The 22,064-nt window shown below is 38.1% G+C and overlaps 1 protein-coding gene across 31 annotated transcripts in view; it reads left to right on the top strand.

The window, feature by feature from the left end:
• Positions 1–22,064, top strand: part of PARD3 (par-3 family cell polarity regulator) — a 712,145-nt gene that overhangs the window by 362,397 nt on the left and 327,684 nt on the right. For 22 of the 31 annotated variants that reach the window (XM_063638010.1, XM_055275108.2, XM_055275118.2 and 19 more), the window contains exon 5: positions 10,537–10,668. The exons of the other annotated variants lie outside the window; for them this stretch is intronic. In XM_063638010.1, the coding sequence (XP_063494080.1) occupies positions 10,537–10,668 (132 nt within the window). The remainder of the gene's footprint in view (positions 1–10,536; positions 10,669–22,064) is intronic. 31 annotated transcript variants of the gene reach the window in all.

Below are 22,064 nucleotides of genomic sequence, written 5' to 3'. Positions count from 1 at the left end.
AAAGAGGCCAGCTAGTCTGTGGAGAGCATGTGATTCATCCCATCAAGAAAGATGTAATGAGCTCTTAGAAGAATCAGCTTTCCATGCAGTGCTGGGGATAAGGACTGTGGACTGTTTCACTGTGCAGTTGCTGTAAGCCATTGTTCCTTCCCTCTAAATAATGAGTGGCATTGTTTTTGTAAATTACATTTCCCCCTAAACAATTAACATAGTTAGACTTAGTATAAAAACCAGGTCTGGACAAGTTTCCAAAAGAGATTCTCACCTGATTAGGGAAAGGGCAAGAAAGTAATAAAGAGAACCTATTGCATTGACATCATTAGCTTCCTTTTCTTTTGATTTTTTAAATGGAGACCTTGAAATGTTTCTTACCCCTTGGGTTTATTATTTCTGTTTGGTTTAGTTGCTTAGCATGTTTGATATCTTTCCAATACACCCGATACACACAACCTCTTGTAAGAGATGCTTTCTTAGTTATGTCTTTGTCATCTCGCTTTTCTTTCTATTAGAAGGGTGAGATGTTTTGTCTACGTTTAGGAAATTATTTTTATAAACATTTTTGAAGTATTTTTCAAGGTTCCCCAAACCCCTTTTTTTCCCTGATAGTAATACAGCTTGCTCTTTGCATATGTACAGTAATGAAGGGTATATAGAAGCAAGGAAATGCCATCAGGCTTCTGTGTCCATGGGTTCCGCATCCATGGATTCAGCCGAGATTAGATTGAAAATATTTGGAACAACAACAAAAAAAGAATGGTTGTGTCTGTACTGAACACGTAGAAACTTTTCTTTGTCCTAATTTCTTATATAGTGCAGAATAACAACTATTTACACAAAGCATTTTCTTTGTAATAGGTCATGTAAGTCATTCAGAGATCATTTAAACTATATGGGAGGATGTGCGTAGGTTATGTGCAGTAGTTCACCATTTTATGTAAGGGACTTCAGCATCTGTGGATTTTGGTATCTGCAAGGGGTTCTGGAACCAGTCCCCCATGGATACTGAGGGATGATTGTAATTTGAAATTTTGAAGATGAGTAGTAATGACATTTTGATGTGTTAACTTCAGGACTTCTGTGGAGCATGGCTCTATACAGATGTTGGCTATTCTTATTACCAGGGGGAACCATCCAAGTATAGTTTAATTTCCTGCAATTTTTCCAATTTCTGCTGTATTGAGAGAATTTTCCTATGCCTCATAAATATGGATAGTTTGCATAATGTTATATTATGTGCTGAGTTTTATAGTTAATGTTTAACTTTATTTGATGGTTTTTTTCTGTCGTATGACATTTATATTTTTGCCAATTTTGTTTGCTTTTATAAATAACCTTTACAAGTACCCTTCAGAGAATGTCCTTATGTATCAATTTATGTTGGCATCTCCGATTATTTTCTTTGACTAGATTCCTCAAGTAGACTTATTTGGTAAGGAAATGAACATTTTTAAAGCTATTAGTAATTGTTTCACATAAATTCTAGACTAATAAAGTATGAATTAGTTAGGATGTATAAAATGCTCTGAGAAGTCCTAGATAAATAGGATAGGAGTGAGGCTTGGGGGTGGTGGTGAAGGAAACAAGCAGCTGGTACTATTCTTGAGTTCCAGAACTTACTGTCTTACTAGATAGCTTAAGGGTTCTACATGGGTGTGCATCAGAATTACCTGTAGACTTCCAAGAGATGAAACACAGGTATTACTCACACCAACAGATTCCTTTACCCACTCCAGAAAATTTGTGTGCTTCCTTAAAGCTCTTCTGTGGTTTTCAGGGCTCGGTCTTTTTTTTTCCCCCTGCCAGAACCTCGTGTCTAGCTGAAAACAAAGTATGGTTACACTTTAAGGGAGAGCAAATAGGAATATAGTCATGCCTCGCTTAATGACAGAGATACATCCTGAGAATTGCACTGTTAGGCGATTTCATCCTTGTGTGAACATCATAGAGTGCACTTACACAAACCTAGATGGTGTAGCCTACAACACACCTAGGTTACTTGGTATATCCTGTTCTTCTAGGCTTCAAACCTATACAGCATGTAGCTATACTGAATAGGCAGCTGGGACACAATGCATTCATATTTAGATATTTGTGTATCCAACATATCTAAACATAGAAGAAGTACAGTAAAAATACAGGATTTTAATCTTATGTGATCACCATTGTATATGTGGTCCATTGTTTATAAGAACGTTGTTATGGGGTACATGACTGTGTAATTTTTTTTTGAGATCTCTTTTCTTTAAGCGAGTGCAGAATAGAATCTAGTGCATTTGCTGTATTTGGGTTTGTGACATTTCACTTCCTCTCATACTTAGATTGCACAAATTTATCATTTTCAAATGAAAAATTAATTTTGAGTCTTTTAAAAGTCCTACAACTCATTTAATATTGGATGTTGACTATCAATATAAAAATAGAACTGGAAATATTTTTCTAGATACAAGCCTTAATAAAAACAATGTTTCTGTCTACTGTTTCTTTCTGTGTGTTCCTTCATTCCTTTCAAAACCCCTTCGTTTCTTCTTTTCCTTCCCTTCCTTTTCCCCTTCCCCTCCCCTCCCCTTTCCCTTTCCCATTCCTTTCCCATTCCTATTCCTGTTCCTTTCCCTTTCCCCTCCCCTTTCTCGTTCCATTCTCCTTCCCCCTCTTCCCCTTCCTCTTCCCCCCCTTCCCCTTCCTCTTCCCCCTTTCCCTTCCTTTTCCCCCCTTCCCCTTCCTTTTCCCCTTTCTCTTCCCTTTCCCTTCCCTTCCCCTTCACCTTCTGCTTCCCCTTCCCCTTCCCCTTTTCTTTCCCTCCCCTTTTCCTTCCCCTTCCCTTCCTCTTCTCTTTCCCTTTTCCTTCCTCCCCTTTCCCTTCACCTTCCCTTTCCCTTTTCCTTTCCTCTTCCCTTCCCCTTCCCCTTTCCCTTCCCTCCCCTTCCCCTCCCCCTTCCCTCCCCCTTCCCTCCCCTTCCCCTCCCCCTTCCCCTCCCCCTTCCCCTCCCCCTTCCCTCCCACTTCCCTTTCCTCCCCTTCCCCTCCCCATTCCCTTTCCTCCCCTTGCCCTTCCCCGCTTCCCCTTTCCCCTTCCCTTTCCCCTCCCCTTCCTTCCCCTCTCCCCTCCTCTCCCCTTTTCTCTTCCGTTTCCCCTTTCCCTTCCCCTTCCTCTTCCTCTTCCCCTTCCCTTTTCCTTTTCCTTTTCTTTTGCCACTGTCTGGCTCCACTCTTTTGCCCAGGCTGGAGTTCAGTGCATGGCTTACTGCAGTTTCAACTTTGTGGGTTCAAGTGATCCTCCCATCTCAGCCCACAGAGGAGCTTGGACTACAAGCATGGACCACCCCACCCAGCTATTTTTTTTTTTAAGAGATGGAGTCTCACTATGTTGCCCAGGCTGATCTTGAACTCCTGGGCTCAAGTGATCCTCCCATCTTGGCATCCCAATGTGTTTGGATTACAGGCCTGAGCCACTGCGCCTGCACCAGTTTGACTTCTTGATTTCTGCTTCTCCTCATTTATTCTTTCTAATTTACAAGGCCAACTGTCATATTAGTAAATTCGAAAGCACTATTTTATTTCTAAATTACGTTTTTAAAAGTTCATTTTATTTATTTTTTTTCCCTTTACGCTCTGTTGGATTTGAAGAAGATTATTTTAAACCACAAAATACACTTGACCAGTTTGCTGCTGAGAAGAAGTTGTTTATCATTTGGTTATTTGTGAGCCAAGCGTAGCTTCCAGCATTATGGTAACCATCCAAAAGCTTAAAGGATGAGCTGAGATAGTTCTTTAGAATCACATGTCCTCTGTGACAGACCTGTAGCTTTCTTTAATTTTCTGCGGCATTAGTTTCAAGGGAGATCCAGCTGAGAGTAGACTTTAAACTATTCTGCTGCAACATTTGTATTTCCTATTAGAGGTCTCTATAACTATAAATTTTAACCTTCTATTTTGCATATTAAAATACCTTAATTTGAATGCAGCACATTTTCGAACTTTCAGTCAGTTATGGTTATAATCATTTCTACAATACGCTGGGCTCGCTGAGTTACTGGTAACCTAGTCTCATCTTTTTCTATGCTACATTAGGAATACAGTCTGCCTTCATATGCTTTAAATGTTTTGTGTTCAAAGTGATAAAATCCTAAGGTGTTATTGATAAAATTTTGGAGCCTGGATGCGATATTTTTAATAAGAGTTCACAAACCACTACGGGAGTATAAATCCCTAATAAAGTCAGAAGCCTTCTTGAAAATTGACATTTAAAAATGAAATATTACTTAAGTAATTTGAGCTAAAGAGGTGCTACAATACGTCTTTTGGCATTCAAAATCTCTGGATTCTGACCAGTGTTTCTGGTTTCAAACTCCACCATAGTTTAGCAAACTATTAATTGTCACTAATAATCCCAATGTGGTTGTTTTGACAAAAATGTATGGATGTTTGAGTTTCCTCTTTGTCTTGCCATAGTTCTGTTACAAAAACTTTATAAACACATACTCTTTCATTTGTCTTTTCCACACCTCTCATTAATAGTTACAAAGAATGTGGGGGAAACCTGTTAGCAAAAAGGAGAAGTAAGATGTATACATGTACCAGTGCTGATTTATGTGCTGGATACTGGCTTAGGAATTACAGATAATATAGGAACAGATTACTTGGCCTCAGTTCTACAACATTAGGCATTACACGTAGGAAGTTGGTTTGCATGGATTTCAAATATTGCTTTTTAGTTAGTTCACTATACTTAGGAATAGACATGCACCTAGGGTAAATGATAATGAATACTGTGTTTGGAATAAAATTCTAGGTTTCCGTATTTTCAAAAAAGTCTTAATAGGCATTTAGTTTATTTAAACCAAGAGGAACTGCCAAATTTTCTTCCTTCTTTTACAAGTTGGTGATTAAGCCTGCATTTTGTGTGTGTGAGTCATTTTATTTCACCCTTATCTGTCTCTTTTTTTCTGTTATTATTTATTTTTTAGAAGATAAATGAATGAAGGTCAGAAAGTACAGATCATATTTACAGATCACCTTCTGGTTGTTATCTTCTCATACACTTTAGCTATGGCATTGCTTCCAAGGTCATGCTCTAGTGTAGTCACAAGGAGGTACAAAAGATAAACTCCTGCCCCAAAGGCAGTAAGGAGTCTGTTACATTAAATCAATAATATGATTGCTGATAATTTTAGCAAGCTTCATGTAATTAAAATTATTCTGGCTGGGCGTGGTGGCTCACGCCTGTAATCTCAGCACTTTGGGAGGCCGAGGCGGGTGGATCACGAGGTCAGGAGATCAAGACTGTCCTGGCTAACACGGTGAAACCCCGTCTCTAATAAAAATACAAAAAATTAGCCGGGTGTGATGGCGGGCACCTGTAGTCCCAGCTACTCGGGAGGTCGAGGCAGGAGAATGGCGTGAACCCGGGAGGCGGAGCTTGCAGTGAGCCGAGATTGCGCCACTGCACTCCAACCTCGGGAGCAGAGTGAGACTCTGTCTAAAAAAAAAATTATTCTAAGCCATCACTATTAATTTTACTTCAGTCTCCTAATTTCAGATTAGATATCCTGAAAATAGTTCCCTTTGTTTTTTGTGTATCATTTCCTGGAGAAATAATTAAGCAGAACATTGAATTCTGTTTTACCATAATTGCAGAGTTGAAAAATGTGGGAAATGTAAAATCTTAACATCACACGGGAATATTTGAAACCATATGATGCATAGAAGGTTCTGAATGAAATGTATATGCATTGAGTGTTTTGTATTTCAAAATATGCTATGATTTCTCATAATTCTTAAAAAAATTGAGATTTTTGCACTGAAACGAGGTGGAAACATCGTTGGGTTTCCTATGCCAACACAGAAATGTTTATGACTTCTATCATGTTCATGAAACCCCAGTTCTGACTTCTGCAACACAGGGATATAGTCTTGCCAAGAAATCTGACCATCAGCTAAATAGCTGTTTCTGGGAGATAAAGCCTTGGAGTTGCAGCTTAGTATGCCGGGAATGAGCTTCTATCTCAAGGCATTGGGTGGGCTCTATGTGATTTTCCTGAATTGTAATAAGCTTGGGGAGGGCTAATGTGGGAGAAGACACTTACTTTCCTTACCCTGAAAGAAATTTTCTCCATAGCCAGGATACCGCTACCAGGGAGCAGCAAATTAATATGCATTTCCCAGCCGGAGTGGCTTTTTGACACCTGATGCTGTGGCAGTACATTTAGATGATAAGAAAAATCCCTGATCACAGCAGGAACATCTGTTTTTCCCTGGCAAGAAGGAAAATTTCCCACCTAGCACAAAGCTGAGCAGCTATTTGGGGCAGCCTTATAAGTGGAGGATTAACGTTATAATTTAAAAAAGGGAGAGTAATTTCTTATGGCATTTTCTTGTATAATCTTTTAGATAAAGTAATAGCTCTAAAATTAATTTATGCCATTAGTAAGTTTTATAGTTAGAATTATGTATATTTGATTTAAAATTTTTGATTTATAGTTATAATTTGATTCATAAGTGAGTGTATATAGTCTTGAATAGATTGGTTACGACTGCCATATTTTAACAATTATTTACACTAAAGCAAATATTTTCAAATTGAAAATGGAGTGCATGACGTATATTTCAGTGGACAGTGGTATCTAGTATAAGTTGTGTTGTAGAAAATATTTAGCACATTGTATGCTGCGATGTTTATGGATACCTTTCCATCATAAATACAGATAGACAGCTTTACAGGCCTACAGTCCTTGTATGCACTTGATACACATTGTATGCAGTAGATGGTGAACTAGATTTGTGGCCAGACTTCAGGATTGGGAGGAAGAAACGTGGCTGAAATGCTAGTAGGACCTGCATGATGCTATCAAAAATATAACAAATATGTTGATGGGAATTAATAATATATTTTAAAGATTCTTCAGTTGATTGATAATAATTCAAGATTGCTGTAAATAACTGTACTTTTCATACATTATTTAGAAGTCAATATATGGATTCATTATTGATTTTACATGAATTAGGAAAATTGCTTTGTTATGAGAGTGAACGTTAGTTTTAGTTTTATTATCCATGAACTCAAAGTTGATTCCACAAATATAAAATTGTAGAATTCTTCAAATGCAGTGGAAAAGTGCAGACCTTGCCATCTTCAGCCATTCTTTCTCTTATTCTGATTATTGTATGTTGCTGTGCTGCAGGTACTGCATGTCATAATTGACTTACATGGAGAAACAGTGTACTATTTTTTCTATGCAATTGGAAATAATCACATTTGCCACAGACATCATATGCTGTAGGTGTGACATGAAATTGAAATAGGCATGTAACAGTGGTATACATCTTTTAGTATAAATCTAAACATACAGTGATTACATTTCACTGAAAATACATTTTACTAAAGTTTATCTTAATGCCTCTTTGAAGCATTCCCTAAACAATTTTTAAAACAACTTATCAAAATGTTCTTTTAAAATTCCAGGATTCTGAAACCATGTGAAATAGGGAACATAAAAAATATTCATGAAAAAGTCATCCACATTGGTGTAAGCCACTGTGCTAAGTGCTTGGGTTTAAAGGTGAATGATGATCTGCCTAGGCTTCCCTGTAAGATTAGAAATAGCAATTTTTAAAATTAACTAAATTATAAGTTAGAACCATAATTAAAATAAAATTAGAACAGACTGGTAACAAAAAGCATGGCATGATTAGTTCTATTGAGAATCAGGCAATGCTTCTTAGAAAGTAGCATTTGAACTGGGCTTTGAAGAATGTTCAGTATTTCTATAGAAGAAATGATATTGGAAGTACAGGTCTCAAAGCAAGAATGAAGGTGAAGAAGTTTGTGTGGTACAGCAAGCACCATTGTCTGAAATTCCCTCTGGTCTACCTATAGTGTTTGCTGGAGATTTGATGTGATCCAACATGTTTTAGGAAACTCCTCTGCCAGAAAGTGGTGCAGAACATTGTTAGAGAGGATATGGCCAGAGCCTGTGTCCAGTTAGAAAGCCACTGTTAAAATTTCAGGTAAGAGACAAGTTGACCCTGAACTAGGTTTATGGCTGAGGACCAAAATCAGCAAAAATGTTGTATCAATAAGACTTAGAAGCTGTGGAGATCAAAGAGGGAGGAAAGAGAGTAAAGTTACTTCTAAATATTTTAGGGAACAGTGCCCAAGTCAAAATAGGGAGCTCAGTTGCGAGGTATCTTTGGGACCTCTTGTTGGAAACTGAGATCATGAATTCAGGAAACAGTTTCGTTTTCGTGACTTGTGCTTAAAAATTGTCAGGGTAAGACGTGGTGAAATTGCGCACTTTTTGAGCTTGTCCAGAGAGATAATAATCAGCAGTCCGTAGAGCCAACAAGACCATTTACGGGAAGAGGAAAAATGGCATAGATTCAGGAAGGAGCAGAGGGGTTGGTAGCAGTAGCATACTGGATTCCAGACACCAAAAGGTGAGAATTGTGTGGAGCCTGATCTCTTCATTTCAAAAGTAGACTCTTTTTCTTTTCAAGTGATATTTTGTCACTACGCAAATATCCAGTTATCTATCAACTCTTAACATAATAGTTTTAGTATGATTATCTTTGCCTGAATTAATTATTTCATTACAAGTTGAAAATGGTCATATTTCTAATTCTGTTATTAGTTCTGTTTCCATTATTTGGCATTCTTCTGAAAAGACAAGTTTCCCCTCATCAACTGGTACTGTTGATTTCTCTGAAATACAGTTCCTACTGAAAAAAGAGGGTAGATTTTTAAAAATACTTTTGGGTGAATTATTCATTTTCTAAGTAAGCAGTTGGTGTAATAATCACCTCAAATGGTGGGAAATGAGTATGAAAGCCTGGTCCCTAGTCAATGATAGCCTCAATTTTTATTTTTGACATAAAAATTATACTTGCATTTTAGCGTACTTGAATTCCTCCTTCTCTTTGTAGACACATGAGGTTCTGTCACTAATAAATAAAGTTCTGTCATTAATAAGTTTACCCTTTATGACTTATCTGAATTTCTTATTAGTATAAGAAATTCTTATCAGAATAAGCTTATCAGTATATCTATGGACTATCATATGAAACGGTATTTCCTTTCCTTTTTTCTGAAGCTTAAGTTTTAAGGAGAGACTGTTAGTATCTTGAGATATGGTGAACCTTAGTTTCTAGTTTGCTTCCTTAGTTAGTTTTTGTCCATGTCTTCTCCTTACCATTTCTATTAAAAAAAAAAAAAAAACTTGCTGCTAAAGTTTCATCTTGCTACTGAGTTTTTAAAGATTTTATTTCTTGCAGGTTAATTCTTAAAGTTTATAAAGTTTCATGTCAAAGTTTATGTTGGTAAATGTTTATCAATTTCCTTTTGTTTGAACATATGTCCCAATATTGACATAAACCCAAGACTATCAATTCATTTTCAAGTTTTATTCCCTGATGGAACTCATGAAGGAAGAGCAAATAGTATCCTGATCTATAACTAAGTTTTATACATTGCAAACCTATTATATTGCACTTTTTTGTTTCTGTGTTTGTATTGGGTGTTCATATAGTTTAGCACATGAAGAGTAAGTATCAATCACGCATGTAATACTTATAGCCAGATTACTCTTAACAGTGTTACTAAGGATAATATGTTAGTACTTCTTTTAACTTGGGGTACTGAGTTAAGTGGATCCAACTGAAGGTAATATTTTACTTTGTTCTTGTAGGAGATGATTTAGATTTCATCGCTGAACTAAAAAGTTTGACTCCCCTAGTTTATCCTAGCTTTCTCATTTCTTTTCAGAACATTGAAATGAAGTTTTACAGCTCATAAGCCAAAGGAAGTTATTATAATTTTTTATTTGAAGGAAATATCAAGTAGCATTTGGTTGTTCTGGGGAGTATTAAAAACTTAGTTGATAAATATTTATGTAAAAACATCACTTGTCATATCCATGTCACAGTGAACAATTACGTATCTGTTATGTAACAAATAATTGTGATAGGCCAGTTTTTTCCCCTGATATTTGAGTTAATGCTAACTACTATCTTGTGAAGTAGGTGATAGAAACAGCCTGAATAATCTAAATCTCTTATCCAAAAATCACAAAACCATAAGGCTTTGAAGAAAGGGCAAATTTATTAGTCTTCCTTATTTTTAGCATTTCTGATGAATTAAGATGGTATCTCATAATTTAATTATGAGACTGGAAAGAAGAGAAAATGCCATAGTTGAGAGAGAGTGAAAGTCTCGTATAGAAGTACTTTTCACTTTTCGGTGTACATACTTGGTTTAGGTGATGGATTTGGGTAGGAGTGCAAAGTGTAGTGTTTTATCTGTTGTGTGCCGTGTGTGTGCCACCCTTCCTGCTGTAATTATTAGACTTGCCTGTCCTCAGCATGTGGTTATAATTCCGAGGTCTAATCTGAGTGGAATGTCCTCAATCAGCTATTTTGTGTAGGATTGGATAGATGTTTTAAATATGTAGAATCATTTTTCTGCTACTTTTGAAAAACCAGGTGCATTACTGATTTGCAAGGTCTAGTTTTTTACAAGACACCTTTTTGTTTCTTTTTGAATAGAAAGATGAAAACTACAGAAGCCTCCCACGGGATACTAGTAACTGGTCTAACCAATTTCAGAGAGACAATGCTCGCTCGTCTCTGAGTGCCAGTCACCCAATGGTGGGCAAGTGGCTGGAGAAACAAGAACAGGTAACATGACAAATCCTTATATGTGCGTCATTGCTGTAACATCCTGTCCCATACCCCAAAGATGTTTCTCCCATCTCAATCATTGGTGATGATTAAAAATTAATTATTCTAACAAACTTTAGTTAAGTACCAGTCTCTGTGTCAGAGTTTATCTAACATAAATGCAGGATATTTCTGGCTGGTCTCTGATCACAGATTTATTGTGAGCAGTTATGAATATTTGCAGTAGATTCTGAAGGTTCAGGGCTTTAGAGTTTGTAACGCTGCAGAGGCACAGATGTTTGGCAGTGAATCATGCTGTTAGTAGACTTTCAAGGCTCTTCTCTTCTTTGATAGGCAATAAGTCGAAGGATCTGAAGACGCAAATTAAAACTTTTTGTTGTATCTGACTTCACTGTACGAGAGAAATATATCCTATGGTGTTGTTTTAGAATTTAGATTACGGTATTTTGTCATGTTTGGGCACTTATCCTTTCATAAATTTCAAGGACCTATTTTAGGTTTATCAGTCTTTAGAGTTACCTGTTTCACTGTGCAGTGCAGCCACCTACGATTCGTGAAATAAGAATTGTTTACCACTCAGAAACAATTGTTTTCTGACTTGGAAAGAATGACTATTTACAAAGTTGTTGCATCACTGTTAGAAAAGTCCTCCTTTCATATGAAGACTCAGAATGTATCTGATGAGTTACTTTTTTTTTTCCACTTTTCTTTTTATACTTTAAGTTTTAGGGTACATGTGCACAATGTGCAGGTTTGTTACATATGTATACATGTGCCATGTTGGTGTGCTGCACCCATTAACTCGTCATTTAGCGTTAGGTATATCTCCTAATGCTATCCCTCCCCCCTCCCCCCACCCCCTGATGAGTTAATTCTTTCAGTGTTATTTTTTTAATGCCTCAGTTGTTTATTATTGACTCACAATGGGTTTTTTGTAGTAGGGAATCCCAGTGTTTTATAATTTTAATTGTGCTTTTTCCCAGCTTTATTGAAGTATAATTGACAGATAAAAATAATATATATTTAAAGGGTACAGTATGAGGTTTTGATATGTGTATATATTAATACAATGATTACCACAATCAAGATAATTTATCTGCCGGGTGCAGTGGCTCACGCCTATAATCCCAGCATTTGGGAGGCTGAGGCGGGTGGATCATGAGGTCAGGAGATTGAGACTATCCTGGCTAACACTGTGAAACCCCGTCTCAACTAAAAATACAAAAATTTAGCCGGGCGTGGTGGCAGGCACCTGTAGTTCCAACTACTCGGGAGGCCGAAGCAGGAGAATGGTGTGAACCCGGGAGGCGGAGCTTGCAGTGAGCTGAGATCGTGCCACTGCACTCCAGCCTGAGCAACAGAGCAAGACTCCCTCTCAAAAAAAAAAAAGATAATTTATCCATCACATTACATAGATATAATTTTGTGTGTATGTGTGGTGAAAACACTTGAGATCTATTCTGTTGGCAAATTTTTTAAATTTAAATTTAATTTAATTTTTTTGAGATAGGGTCTTGCTCTGTCAACCATAGCCCACTGCAGCCTCCAACTTCTAGGCTCAAGTGTTCCTCCTACCTCATCCTCCCTGGTAGCTAGGACTGTATGTGTACACCACCACGCCCAGCTAATTTAAAAAAAAAAATGTTTTATTTTGTGGAGACGGTCTCACTTTGCTATCCAGGCTAGTCTTGAACTCCTGGCCTCAAGCAATCCTACTGTCTTGGCCTCCCAAAGTGTCATGGTTATAGGCATGAGCCACTGTGCCTAGCTTCTTAGCAAATTTCAAGTATAAAATATGTTTATTAGACTCACCATGCTATACGTTAGGTCTCCAGAGTTCATTCATCTTACAATTGAAAGTTTTTACCCTATGGCCAATATTTTTCCTTTTTCCACACCCCACTCCCTGTGGTAACCGCCATTGTACTCTGTTAGCACAAATTCATTTTTTTCCCCCAAGATTCCACTTATAAGTAAAATCCTACAGATTTTGTCTTTCTGTGTTTGGCTTATTTCTCTTAGCATAATGCCTTTAAGGTTCATCCATGTTGTCACAAATGTCAGAATGTCCTTTTTTATTAAAGGCTGAATAATATTCCATTGTATACATTTATGTGTACACATACACATATACACACACACACACACACGCAGCGTATATCACATTTTCTTTATCCGTTCATCTGTTGTAGGTCACTTAGGTTGTTTCCATATCTTGGCTATTGTGAATTTATGCTGCTGTGTACATGGAATTGTAAATATGTCTTTGATATAGTGATTTTATTTATCATGGATATATATGCAGAAGCAGAATTGCTGGATCATATGGTAGTTCTATTTTTTTAAGTTTTTGAGGAGACTTCATACTGTTTCATAGAGGCTGTCCTAATTTACATTACCACCAGCAGTATGCCAGGGTTTCCTTCTCTCCGCATCCTCATTATCACTTATATTTTGACTTTTTTTTCCTTTCTTTTTTCTTTTCTTTCTTTCTTTCTTTTTTTTTTTTTGAGACAGAGTCTTGCTCTGTCGCTCAGGCTGGAGTACAGTGGTGTGATCTCGGTTCACCGCAACCTCCGCCTCCTGGGTTCAACCAATTCTCCTGCCTCAGCCTCCTAGGTAGCTGGGATTACAGGTGCCCACCACCACGTCCGGCTAATTTTTTTTTGTATTTTTAGTAGAGATGGGGTTTCATCATGTTGGTCAAGCTGGTCTTGGTCTATTCACCTCGTGATCTGCCCACCTCGGCCTTTCAAAGTGCTGGGATTACAGGTGTGAGCCACAGCACCTGGCCTTTTTTTTTTTTTTTGAGACGGAGTCTTGCTCTGTTTCCCAGGCTGGAGTGCAGTGGCGCAATCTCAGCTCACTGCAGCTTCTACCTCCTGGGTTCAAGCAGTTCTCCTGTCTCAGTCTCCAAAGTAACTGGGATTACAGGCACACACCACCATGCCCAGTTAATTTTTTGTATTTTTAGTACAGATGGGGTTTCACCATGCTGGCCAGGGTGGCCTCAAACTGCTGACCTCAAGTGATACACCCACCTCAGCCTCCCAAAGTGCTGATTTTAGGCATAAGCCACTGTACCCGGCCGTATTTTGATGTTTTGATAACAGCCATCCTACCAGTGTGAGGTGATGTCCTACCTTGCTTTTGATTTACATTTCCCTGGTGATGAGTGATGTTGAGCATTTTTCAGTGCTTTTAATAAAAAGCCGTGTGTTTGTTTAGTTGGTCACTTATTTTCTTTTTTTTTTTTTTGAGATGGAGTCTCGCTCTGTGGCCCAGGCTGGAGTGCAGTGGCACAATCTCAGCTCACTGCAAACTCCGCCTCCCAGGTTCACGCCATTCTCCTGCCTCAGCCTCCCAAGTAGCTGGGACTATAGGTGCCCGCCACCACGCCCAGCTAATTTTTTGTATTTTTAGTAGAGATGGGGTTTCACTGTGTTCGCCAGGATGGTCTTGATCTCCTGATCTCATGATCCGCCCCCCTCGGCCTCCCAAAGTGCTGGGATTACAGGCGTGAGCCACCGCGCCTGGCTTATTTTCTTTAAAAAGTTTATACGGATGGAAAACAAGGTGAGTACTCAGAGAGAGTTTAGTTGCTTTATTAATTTTTAAAATTATTAATAATTTTGTTGACTAAATACTGGAATGAATTATTTTTTAATTTAGATTAATGACAGCTGTAGAAAGAAATCATAAGTGTTTTACATATTTCATCTCAGCCTATGTTTTATGGTATAAAGATCCTAAAGTAACTTTGTGGATGTAGGGTATTCAAATATGAAACAGCAAAAAGGGACAGCTTGCCTTGCACACCGTGTTGGCACAGGAAATGTCTTAATTTTATCATATATTAAGTGTTAGCATACAAACGTTGTGTGATGGAAATAATTTTAAATAATAAAACAGCCATGGTAGTTCTATGAAGGAAACATGATTTTCTCAACGTAATTCAAATTTGTAACTAATTGATGTTAGTATCTTATTATTACTTTGAAATAAATGTTTTTAAGATTTAGATAGTTTCTCATGGACCCAGAAGTCAGACTGACTGGTGACTAGCTGTTTTCCGTATATGAGATTTGGGCACATTACTCTACTTGTCCATACATCAGTTTACTCATCCAGCAAATAGGGATAATTGTAGACCTTGTCTCAGGGGTTGCCATGTCAAGTGATACAATACCCGCCAAAGGCTTAGAAACAGGCCTAGTACCTAGAAATACTCAACGTTATTAATATAATAGGACAGATAACAGACAACCTGGAATCTAGAATGAGGAAATGTTTGGCATATATGTATCAGGAAGTCTGGAGCTTGGGAATATGTGGGAGTTAAGTCTGTAGCTTAGCAACCTCACTCACATTTTTTCAGGGAGCCTTCCTGAAGGCCACCTTAGCTCTGTGCTCTAGCTTGTCCTTTTCTTCCAGAGCCACATCCTTGCACAGAGGAAGGGGAACAGGGCCTGTGGCTCTTTGTAAAAGCAAATACATTTTTCCTAATAACCTCCTGACAGATCCCTGATCATGTTTGTTGGCTGGAATTGCCCTATTCTTCTGCCCATATCAAAATCAAAGGGAGTAAAAGTACCAGTACAGGTTTCGATGGATAGAGCTTGACCCCTGGAGCTGGGGCTGCGGTGGGCGCTCCCTTGTTTACCTTCCCTGAAACACAGTTTCCCATCACTGCACACAGTCAGATCTGTTAAGCAAGGGATATGTGGGCAGGGGTGGGGAGTCACAACCAGAAGTTGGCTGAGTATGCTAAATAGGACCTTTTTTTTTTTTAAAATACTGCAAAATTGGTAGAAAAAGATTGGTAGCCCAGAGTTTCTAAAATGTGATACAACTTTTATGTTTCTATTGTCTTTGTAGACCTGTTTTTAAGGAAGTAGTATATTCTTTGTAATTTTATTATAAAATAGTTTCTTTTTAAGCAAAAGGGATGGCATTGAGAAGCCACACACACCAAAGACCGAGCTTTGATTTGCTTCTGTTGAAGTTATTTGAGTTAGTTGTCTCTGTAGACTGAGAGGGTACCTAAGTCTAGAAACATCTTCTTTGGCATAAGTGTAAAAACATGATGTTCCATTCCTGAAATTTGATTTGAGTGAGACTGTATACTAGAAGAGTAGAAGCCATTGATGTTTTCACATCCAGTAGAATAATTAAACTAAAATCTATTGAAGAGGACAAGAACCACAGAAACAAAACAAAACTCCCTCTCAAATTTTTTCAGAAGTAAGCACTATTGTTTGTGCAGAAGAGGAATCTTAGGTTATGCTTTATACACTAGAAATCTATTCCAACTATTCCCATTTAATTACGGATTTATTCTGTTAACCATTCCCAGAAAGTCGTCTGACTTTAATGACCTGATGTCTCTTCTGAGGCTTTCTTTTTCTCTTTAGTTTTTGCTATTAAACATATAATAAGGAGGATTGCATCATGTAGATGAAAAAATATTTTGTATGCTTAAAAAAAAAAAAACAACGCTCTGCCTTTCCAATTTGGGAATGCCAGAGTGAAACTGAGGGCCGTCTTCCTTTAGTTGTGTGGTCTGGAGCGAGGTCAGCAGAGGTCTAGATTTTATGTGTTTTTGCTCTGTTTTCTACTTAGTGCTTATCTCTCATTGTCTGTTTCTGAAGGCAGTTATGACCTTGTCAGCTTTTCCAGTGAGAATAAGCAGAAGGAATGGAAAGGCAAACGAGTGCTTTAAAGTGCTAAGCCAGCCGGCCCCTCTAGAAGTCTGGGGTGTCTTATTCTTTGGGTGGTGTTGGTCCTACTTACGGGGATAATGAATCTTCTTTCTATAAGAATATTGGTTAGTTTTACTTCAATAAGAAAAGATAGGTTGTGTGTCTTATTAGAAGTCTGTAGCAGCAAGCACAATATGATTTCCAAAAAGAGTAGCCGGGGTTTTCAGTGACTAATCACCTTGTTCAGAATAGCCCATAGCTGAATCCTACATCAGAGTCATCTCACAAGTTAGAGGACTGTGTATCTCTTAAGCATCCTTTTATGTCAGTCTTGACATGAGAGAGGAGATGTCAGTGGAAACAAAAGATTCGAAAACTAAATGGTTTGTCGTTGTCTTACTTTGAACACATTTTTATGCTTCTGAAATTTTGACTCTGACACTCAAGAAACAAACAAAAAACAACACTTTTAGTTTTGATGTTTGATGGTGTTTTAAGAAGTTCAGATTCCTTTTTAATGGTAACTGTGTCCTGACTCAGCAAAGAATATAGTTTGATATTAGCAGATAATAGGTCATAAGCTAACTTTGTTCTTATATCCCCACGCTTTATTGCAACTAATAAATTCCACAGAAGAGGCAGCAGGAACTTTGTGATACATGATTGGAAGAATTTAGGACCAGAAGGTAGAGGGACCTTAAGGAAAACATAAGTTAATTGGGAGCCTGCCATTTTCACAACCTTCTCTTGATGAATAGGCCTGAGCCCAATTAGCAGAAACAGCAAAGAGGCACAAGGCACGTTCCAGCCACTGCTTAAGCTCTGTTATAGGGGAATGACTGCCCTGACCTTTAGAGCAAAATCCATATTTTTTCCATGTTTCAGGGCTCTCTCCATCAAGAAAAACATCACTTAATTGGAGATTATACAAACTGAGGCAAATTGGAGGGAAAACTAACTTAAATGTTTATTGATGAAGACACAATGCCAATGTGTACGTCATTTTCATACCTTTGGCAGCCACAAAGGAATCCCACCAACCAGTGTCAAGTCTCAAAGTCTCAGAGGCCAAAGTTTTGGGAGTAATGATGATACCTTTTTTCCTTTTTATTTTATATACCTTTGTCACTTTCTGCAGCTGTGATGCTTTTTCTTTATACTTTTCAGAATATTTATGCATTATAAACAGTATTCACATGATACGTGGTATGGTTTGGCTGTGTCCCCACCCAAATCTCATCTTGAATTGTAACTCCCACAGTTTCCACATATTGTGGGAGGGTCCTGGTGGGAGGTAATTGAATCATGGGGGCAGGTCTTTCCCATGCTGTACTCATGATAGTAAGTCTCATGAACTCTGATGGTTTTAAAAATGGGAGTTCCCCTGCACGAGCTCTTTCTTTGCCTGCTGCCATCCATGTAAGACGTGACTTTCTTCTCCCTGCCTTCCACAATGATTGTGAGGCCTCCCTAGCCACATGGAACTGTATGTCCATTAAACCTCTTCCTTTTGTAAATTGCCTAGTCTCAGGTATGTATTTATCAGCAGCATGAGAACCGACTAATACAATACACAATATATAAGTTATATTCACAAATTATTTGAAAAGGTAAGTTTCTATAAGTTTAATTTTTTGTTTTCATTATAATTTACAGCCGAATTCTTGAAGATTGAGGGCAAAAGTAAATTTAAAAACTAGTGAAGAAACGTTTTTCAGCATATCCAGGTTTTATGGAGGCAGTTTTTAAAAAATGTATTTTTCTCCAGGCTAGTCAATATAATTGTGGAAGTAAGTTTTGCCTAGGTTTTAGCTTGTTCTTATAAAATGGTCGGTGTCTGGGATGATCAACCTGTGGTTCCTGTGTCCACACGACTTACCAGAGTTGTTTTTTTTCCACTGATCTGCCTACATAGAAGAAAATCCCCTTCCTTGCCCAAGTGCTTACTGGCCTTTTCTAAGTGGAAAAAAAAAAATTCTCATTTCTCTGAGATCTAGAACTATCCAGATGACATAAAGAAGATGTTTTCTGGAGTATGAAATGATAATGTTTTCTTATCTTTTTTTCTGTTTTAATCTTTCAGAGGCTGGGTTCTTGCCCTGTTGCCCAGACTGGGGTGCAGTGGTGCAGTCATAGCTCACTTCAGCTTCAAACTTCTGTGCTCAAGCAATCGTCCTGCTTTAGCCTTCTGAGCAGCTGGCACTAGTGATGCGCACCATCACCCCTGGCTAATTAAAAAAATTTTTTTGTACTGGTGGGGTCCCGCTATGTTTCCCAGACTGGTCTCAAGCTCCTGGCTTCAAGTGATTCTCCTGCTTTAGCCTCCCAAAGTACTGGGATTACAGGTGTGAGCCACGATGCTTGTATTTTCATTCTTTTTTTTTTTTTTTTTTTAAACTGATGTGAGGCTTTTTAAATGTTGCCCAGGTTGGCCTCGAATGCGTAGCCTTGCCTCCTTGTGCACCAGGACAACCGGCCTGAGCCACCAGGGCTCCCCCCAATGCCTATATTTTCTTAATTACAGTAGGAGATGGTTTATTCAGCAGTCTGACTACAACAGCTTCAGATCGGTCAGGGAAATGACTGAGGGGTCACAGCATTAAACCGTGGAAGAGCTATAGAAATTCTGATATAGGAATAGATAGGGGTTCATGGTATCTGCCATCATTGGTGAGACTTAAGGATAGATTCTGATGCTGCCAGATAGTAATTAAAATGTGGGTTTTTTTGGGTTTGTTAATTCTGTAGCCTGCAGTCAATGAGGATCCAAATGACTGTTCATATTATTTGATTAAAAATAAACTAAGCGGCCGGGCGCGGTGGCTCACGCTTGTAATCCAGCACTTTGGGAGGCCGAGGCGGGCGGATCACAAGGTCAGGAGATCGAGACCACGGTGAAACCCCGTCTCTACTAGAAATACAAAAAAAAATTAGCCGGGCGTGGTGGCGGGCGCCTGTAGTCCCAGCTACTCGGAGAGGCTGAGGCAGGAGAATGGCGTGAACCCGGGAGGCGGAGCTTGCAGTGAGCCGAGATTGCGCCACTGCACTCCAGCCTGGGTGACAGAGCGAGACTCCGTCACAAAAAAAAAAAAAATAAACTAAGCCCCTTGCCTCCAAATTCTAAAAGTTCTGTGGAAAGGAAGGGATTTATTAATATTATTTACCAGTTGGCAAACCTTCATAAAATTTGTAGAGAAGCAAAATAATCATGTTTATCTCTAGCAACACCAAATGTAGAAACTAAAAACATCGAGATTGTTTTAAAATTAAACTTACTTTTCATTATAAAATACCAGAGCTTTTATCTTATAAGAGAAATCTGTTATGTTCCCAGTAATACCCAAAATAAAACCAAAACAATCTTTTAAGAGACTTGTTACCCGGATATATTAATGCCAGTAGCAGATTATTTTGTTGTGCTTTGATAATAGAATGCCTGGTATTCTAACACGTGTTAAAATTATTTTTTTAAAAAACAATGATCAAAACACCCTGTATGTATGGGACACATTGTTTTCCATGATCCCTACATATTTTCTGCTTTTATTATCCAAGAATTCTGGGTTAGAAACCGCAGTGGAAGCACAGGACCGGAGTGTGGGGCTCTGGTGGACGTTCTTCTTAGAAGGATACACACATTTTCTGGGGAGCTTCCAGTCATGTGCAGGGTTACTTTTAGGAGTACTAGATGGCATTTTACTTTTCCATATATTTAACAACAAAAGACATAGTGAGACTGGTAAGCATATTTCAGGGTTGGAAAGCTGCCCCTCCAATGAATGTGTCCTGTTTTCTGACCCCTAAGACTGGTTGTATAGAAATAATCAAAGATAGACAAACTATGCAAACTTCATTTTTGTTGTATACAAAATAGGGAAAATCATACCCATTTGTCAGATGTTAACTTTGTGGGCAAAGCTGAAGTGACACAGCACACATTCCAGTTCAGACCCAGTTTCTTGTATATTGAAGACACTCATAAGATGTTTTCTTTCCTATCTTTTTAGGTAACATTAGGTTTATTGGTTACACCTCAACAACTCCCTCATGTATTGGGTATCTCATTTTCTTAAATTTTATTTTTCTCCTTGCGTATTGGAAGTACCATTTGGTATGCTGGGGTGGTTTATTTTCATCCCTGGTGTATTTCTAATGCCCCCATCGTCATTTCGCAATTTGATTTTTGCTTCTGTGGCATCTTATCAGAATTAGAATAAAATTTAACCTTTTAAAATCATCTCTGGTTCTTTTCTGAAGAACATGATCTGACACAAAAATGACATCAGTGTTAATCTCTATGTCTGCTTCCATTCCTTATATTCTTTTTTGTTTTTGGCGAGTGTGTGTAGTTTTAATAAGATTAAATGTAAGGATACCATTAAGAATGCTAAGTATCTTTTTAAGAGCTTCTGCTTGGCCACTTGCTAAGCATCTGGGTTCCTTTGTGATATAAATGGAGTTTGGAGGGCACAGCATCACTCATTTGCTTTTGGACCTGGGGTATGCAGTTGAATGGTGTACTCATCAATTTCTCCTTTAAAACAAATTTTACAACTGTCTATTTATTGCTTTTTTGGCCTATGGAGCTAAATGCCTGCAAGCAGCGGGGAAGTAAGTTAGAAATTTTACTGAGTGAAAAATCTTTGGTGGTGTGTGGATTAACCTTCAGGGGAAATCTGTTAGGAGCTGATGGTTTTCTTACCTGTGGATACTGCTGCTAGAACTAGACATTTAGAGCTTGCACTACAGATAAAGATACATTTTCATTTTTAACTTTGACCTTCAGGTGCCTTTGCATATTTTCATTGCAGGCAGTCTTAAAGATTTTTGTTGTGAGCTGTGTGATTAAATACGACAATGGAAGGAATACATGCTTTATACTATAACTCTCTTTATTCCCACCCATCTGTATGTCATTTGCTTTTGAAATTTTGTTCTTTATTTCCACATTCCATGTACGTTCCATGAGCTGTGCAACTGCTATTCTTTAAAAAATACTGGTTATGAAATTGCATTAACGTTTTCAGCCTACAATGTGTTGTTTTCACTGCCTGTGTCCTACAAGCCTGCTTTTAGAAATTGAATCACTTTTATAAGTCATTTTTAATTTTGGAATTTTATGATCTAGCTATATAGACTTTTTAATCTGTTTCTATCCAGGATTTTCCCAGTTACCTTCAACATGGTCTTGAAATGGCCCTAAAAAATTCCAGTCTTCAGTGTTCAAACATTTTGTCCAATGGTTGTATGTTTTCTTCCCACCACTGAGGGCTGGGTATATGTGCCCTATAGTATTTTTGTGACTTCCATAGATAAATGAGCCGTGTTTTTCCTTTATTTTTAAATTTTTTTTTCCTGTGCTCTAATGGCGGTAGGAGATTGTAGATTATCTTTTTAAATAGCTGAACAAATTATAAAGAAATTAAAGTATGGTATTGGGGTAGGGTTGGCATAGGCTTTTGGGTTTCATTTCATGTGTCAATATTATTACTGTCCTTTATAGTAGGCATCTAATACTTTTGACATGTTATTAGTTTTAGTAATCTCAGCACTTTGGGAGGCTGAGGCAGGTGGATTACTTGAGGTCAGGAGTTTGAGACCAGCCTTGCCAACATGATGAAACCCTGTCTCTACTAAAAATACACAAATTAGCTGGGTGTGGTGGCACACGCCTGTAATCCCAACTACTCA

The sequence above is a fragment of the Symphalangus syndactylus genome, chromosome 4 (assembly GCF_028878055.3).
Source record: "Symphalangus syndactylus isolate Jambi chromosome 4, NHGRI_mSymSyn1-v2.1_pri, whole genome shotgun sequence".
NCBI lineage: Eukaryota > Metazoa > Chordata > Mammalia > Primates > Hylobatidae > Symphalangus > Symphalangus syndactylus.
The sequence above is the reverse complement of the archived record's forward strand: the minus strand, read 5'-3'. Positions and strand labels throughout refer to the sequence as shown.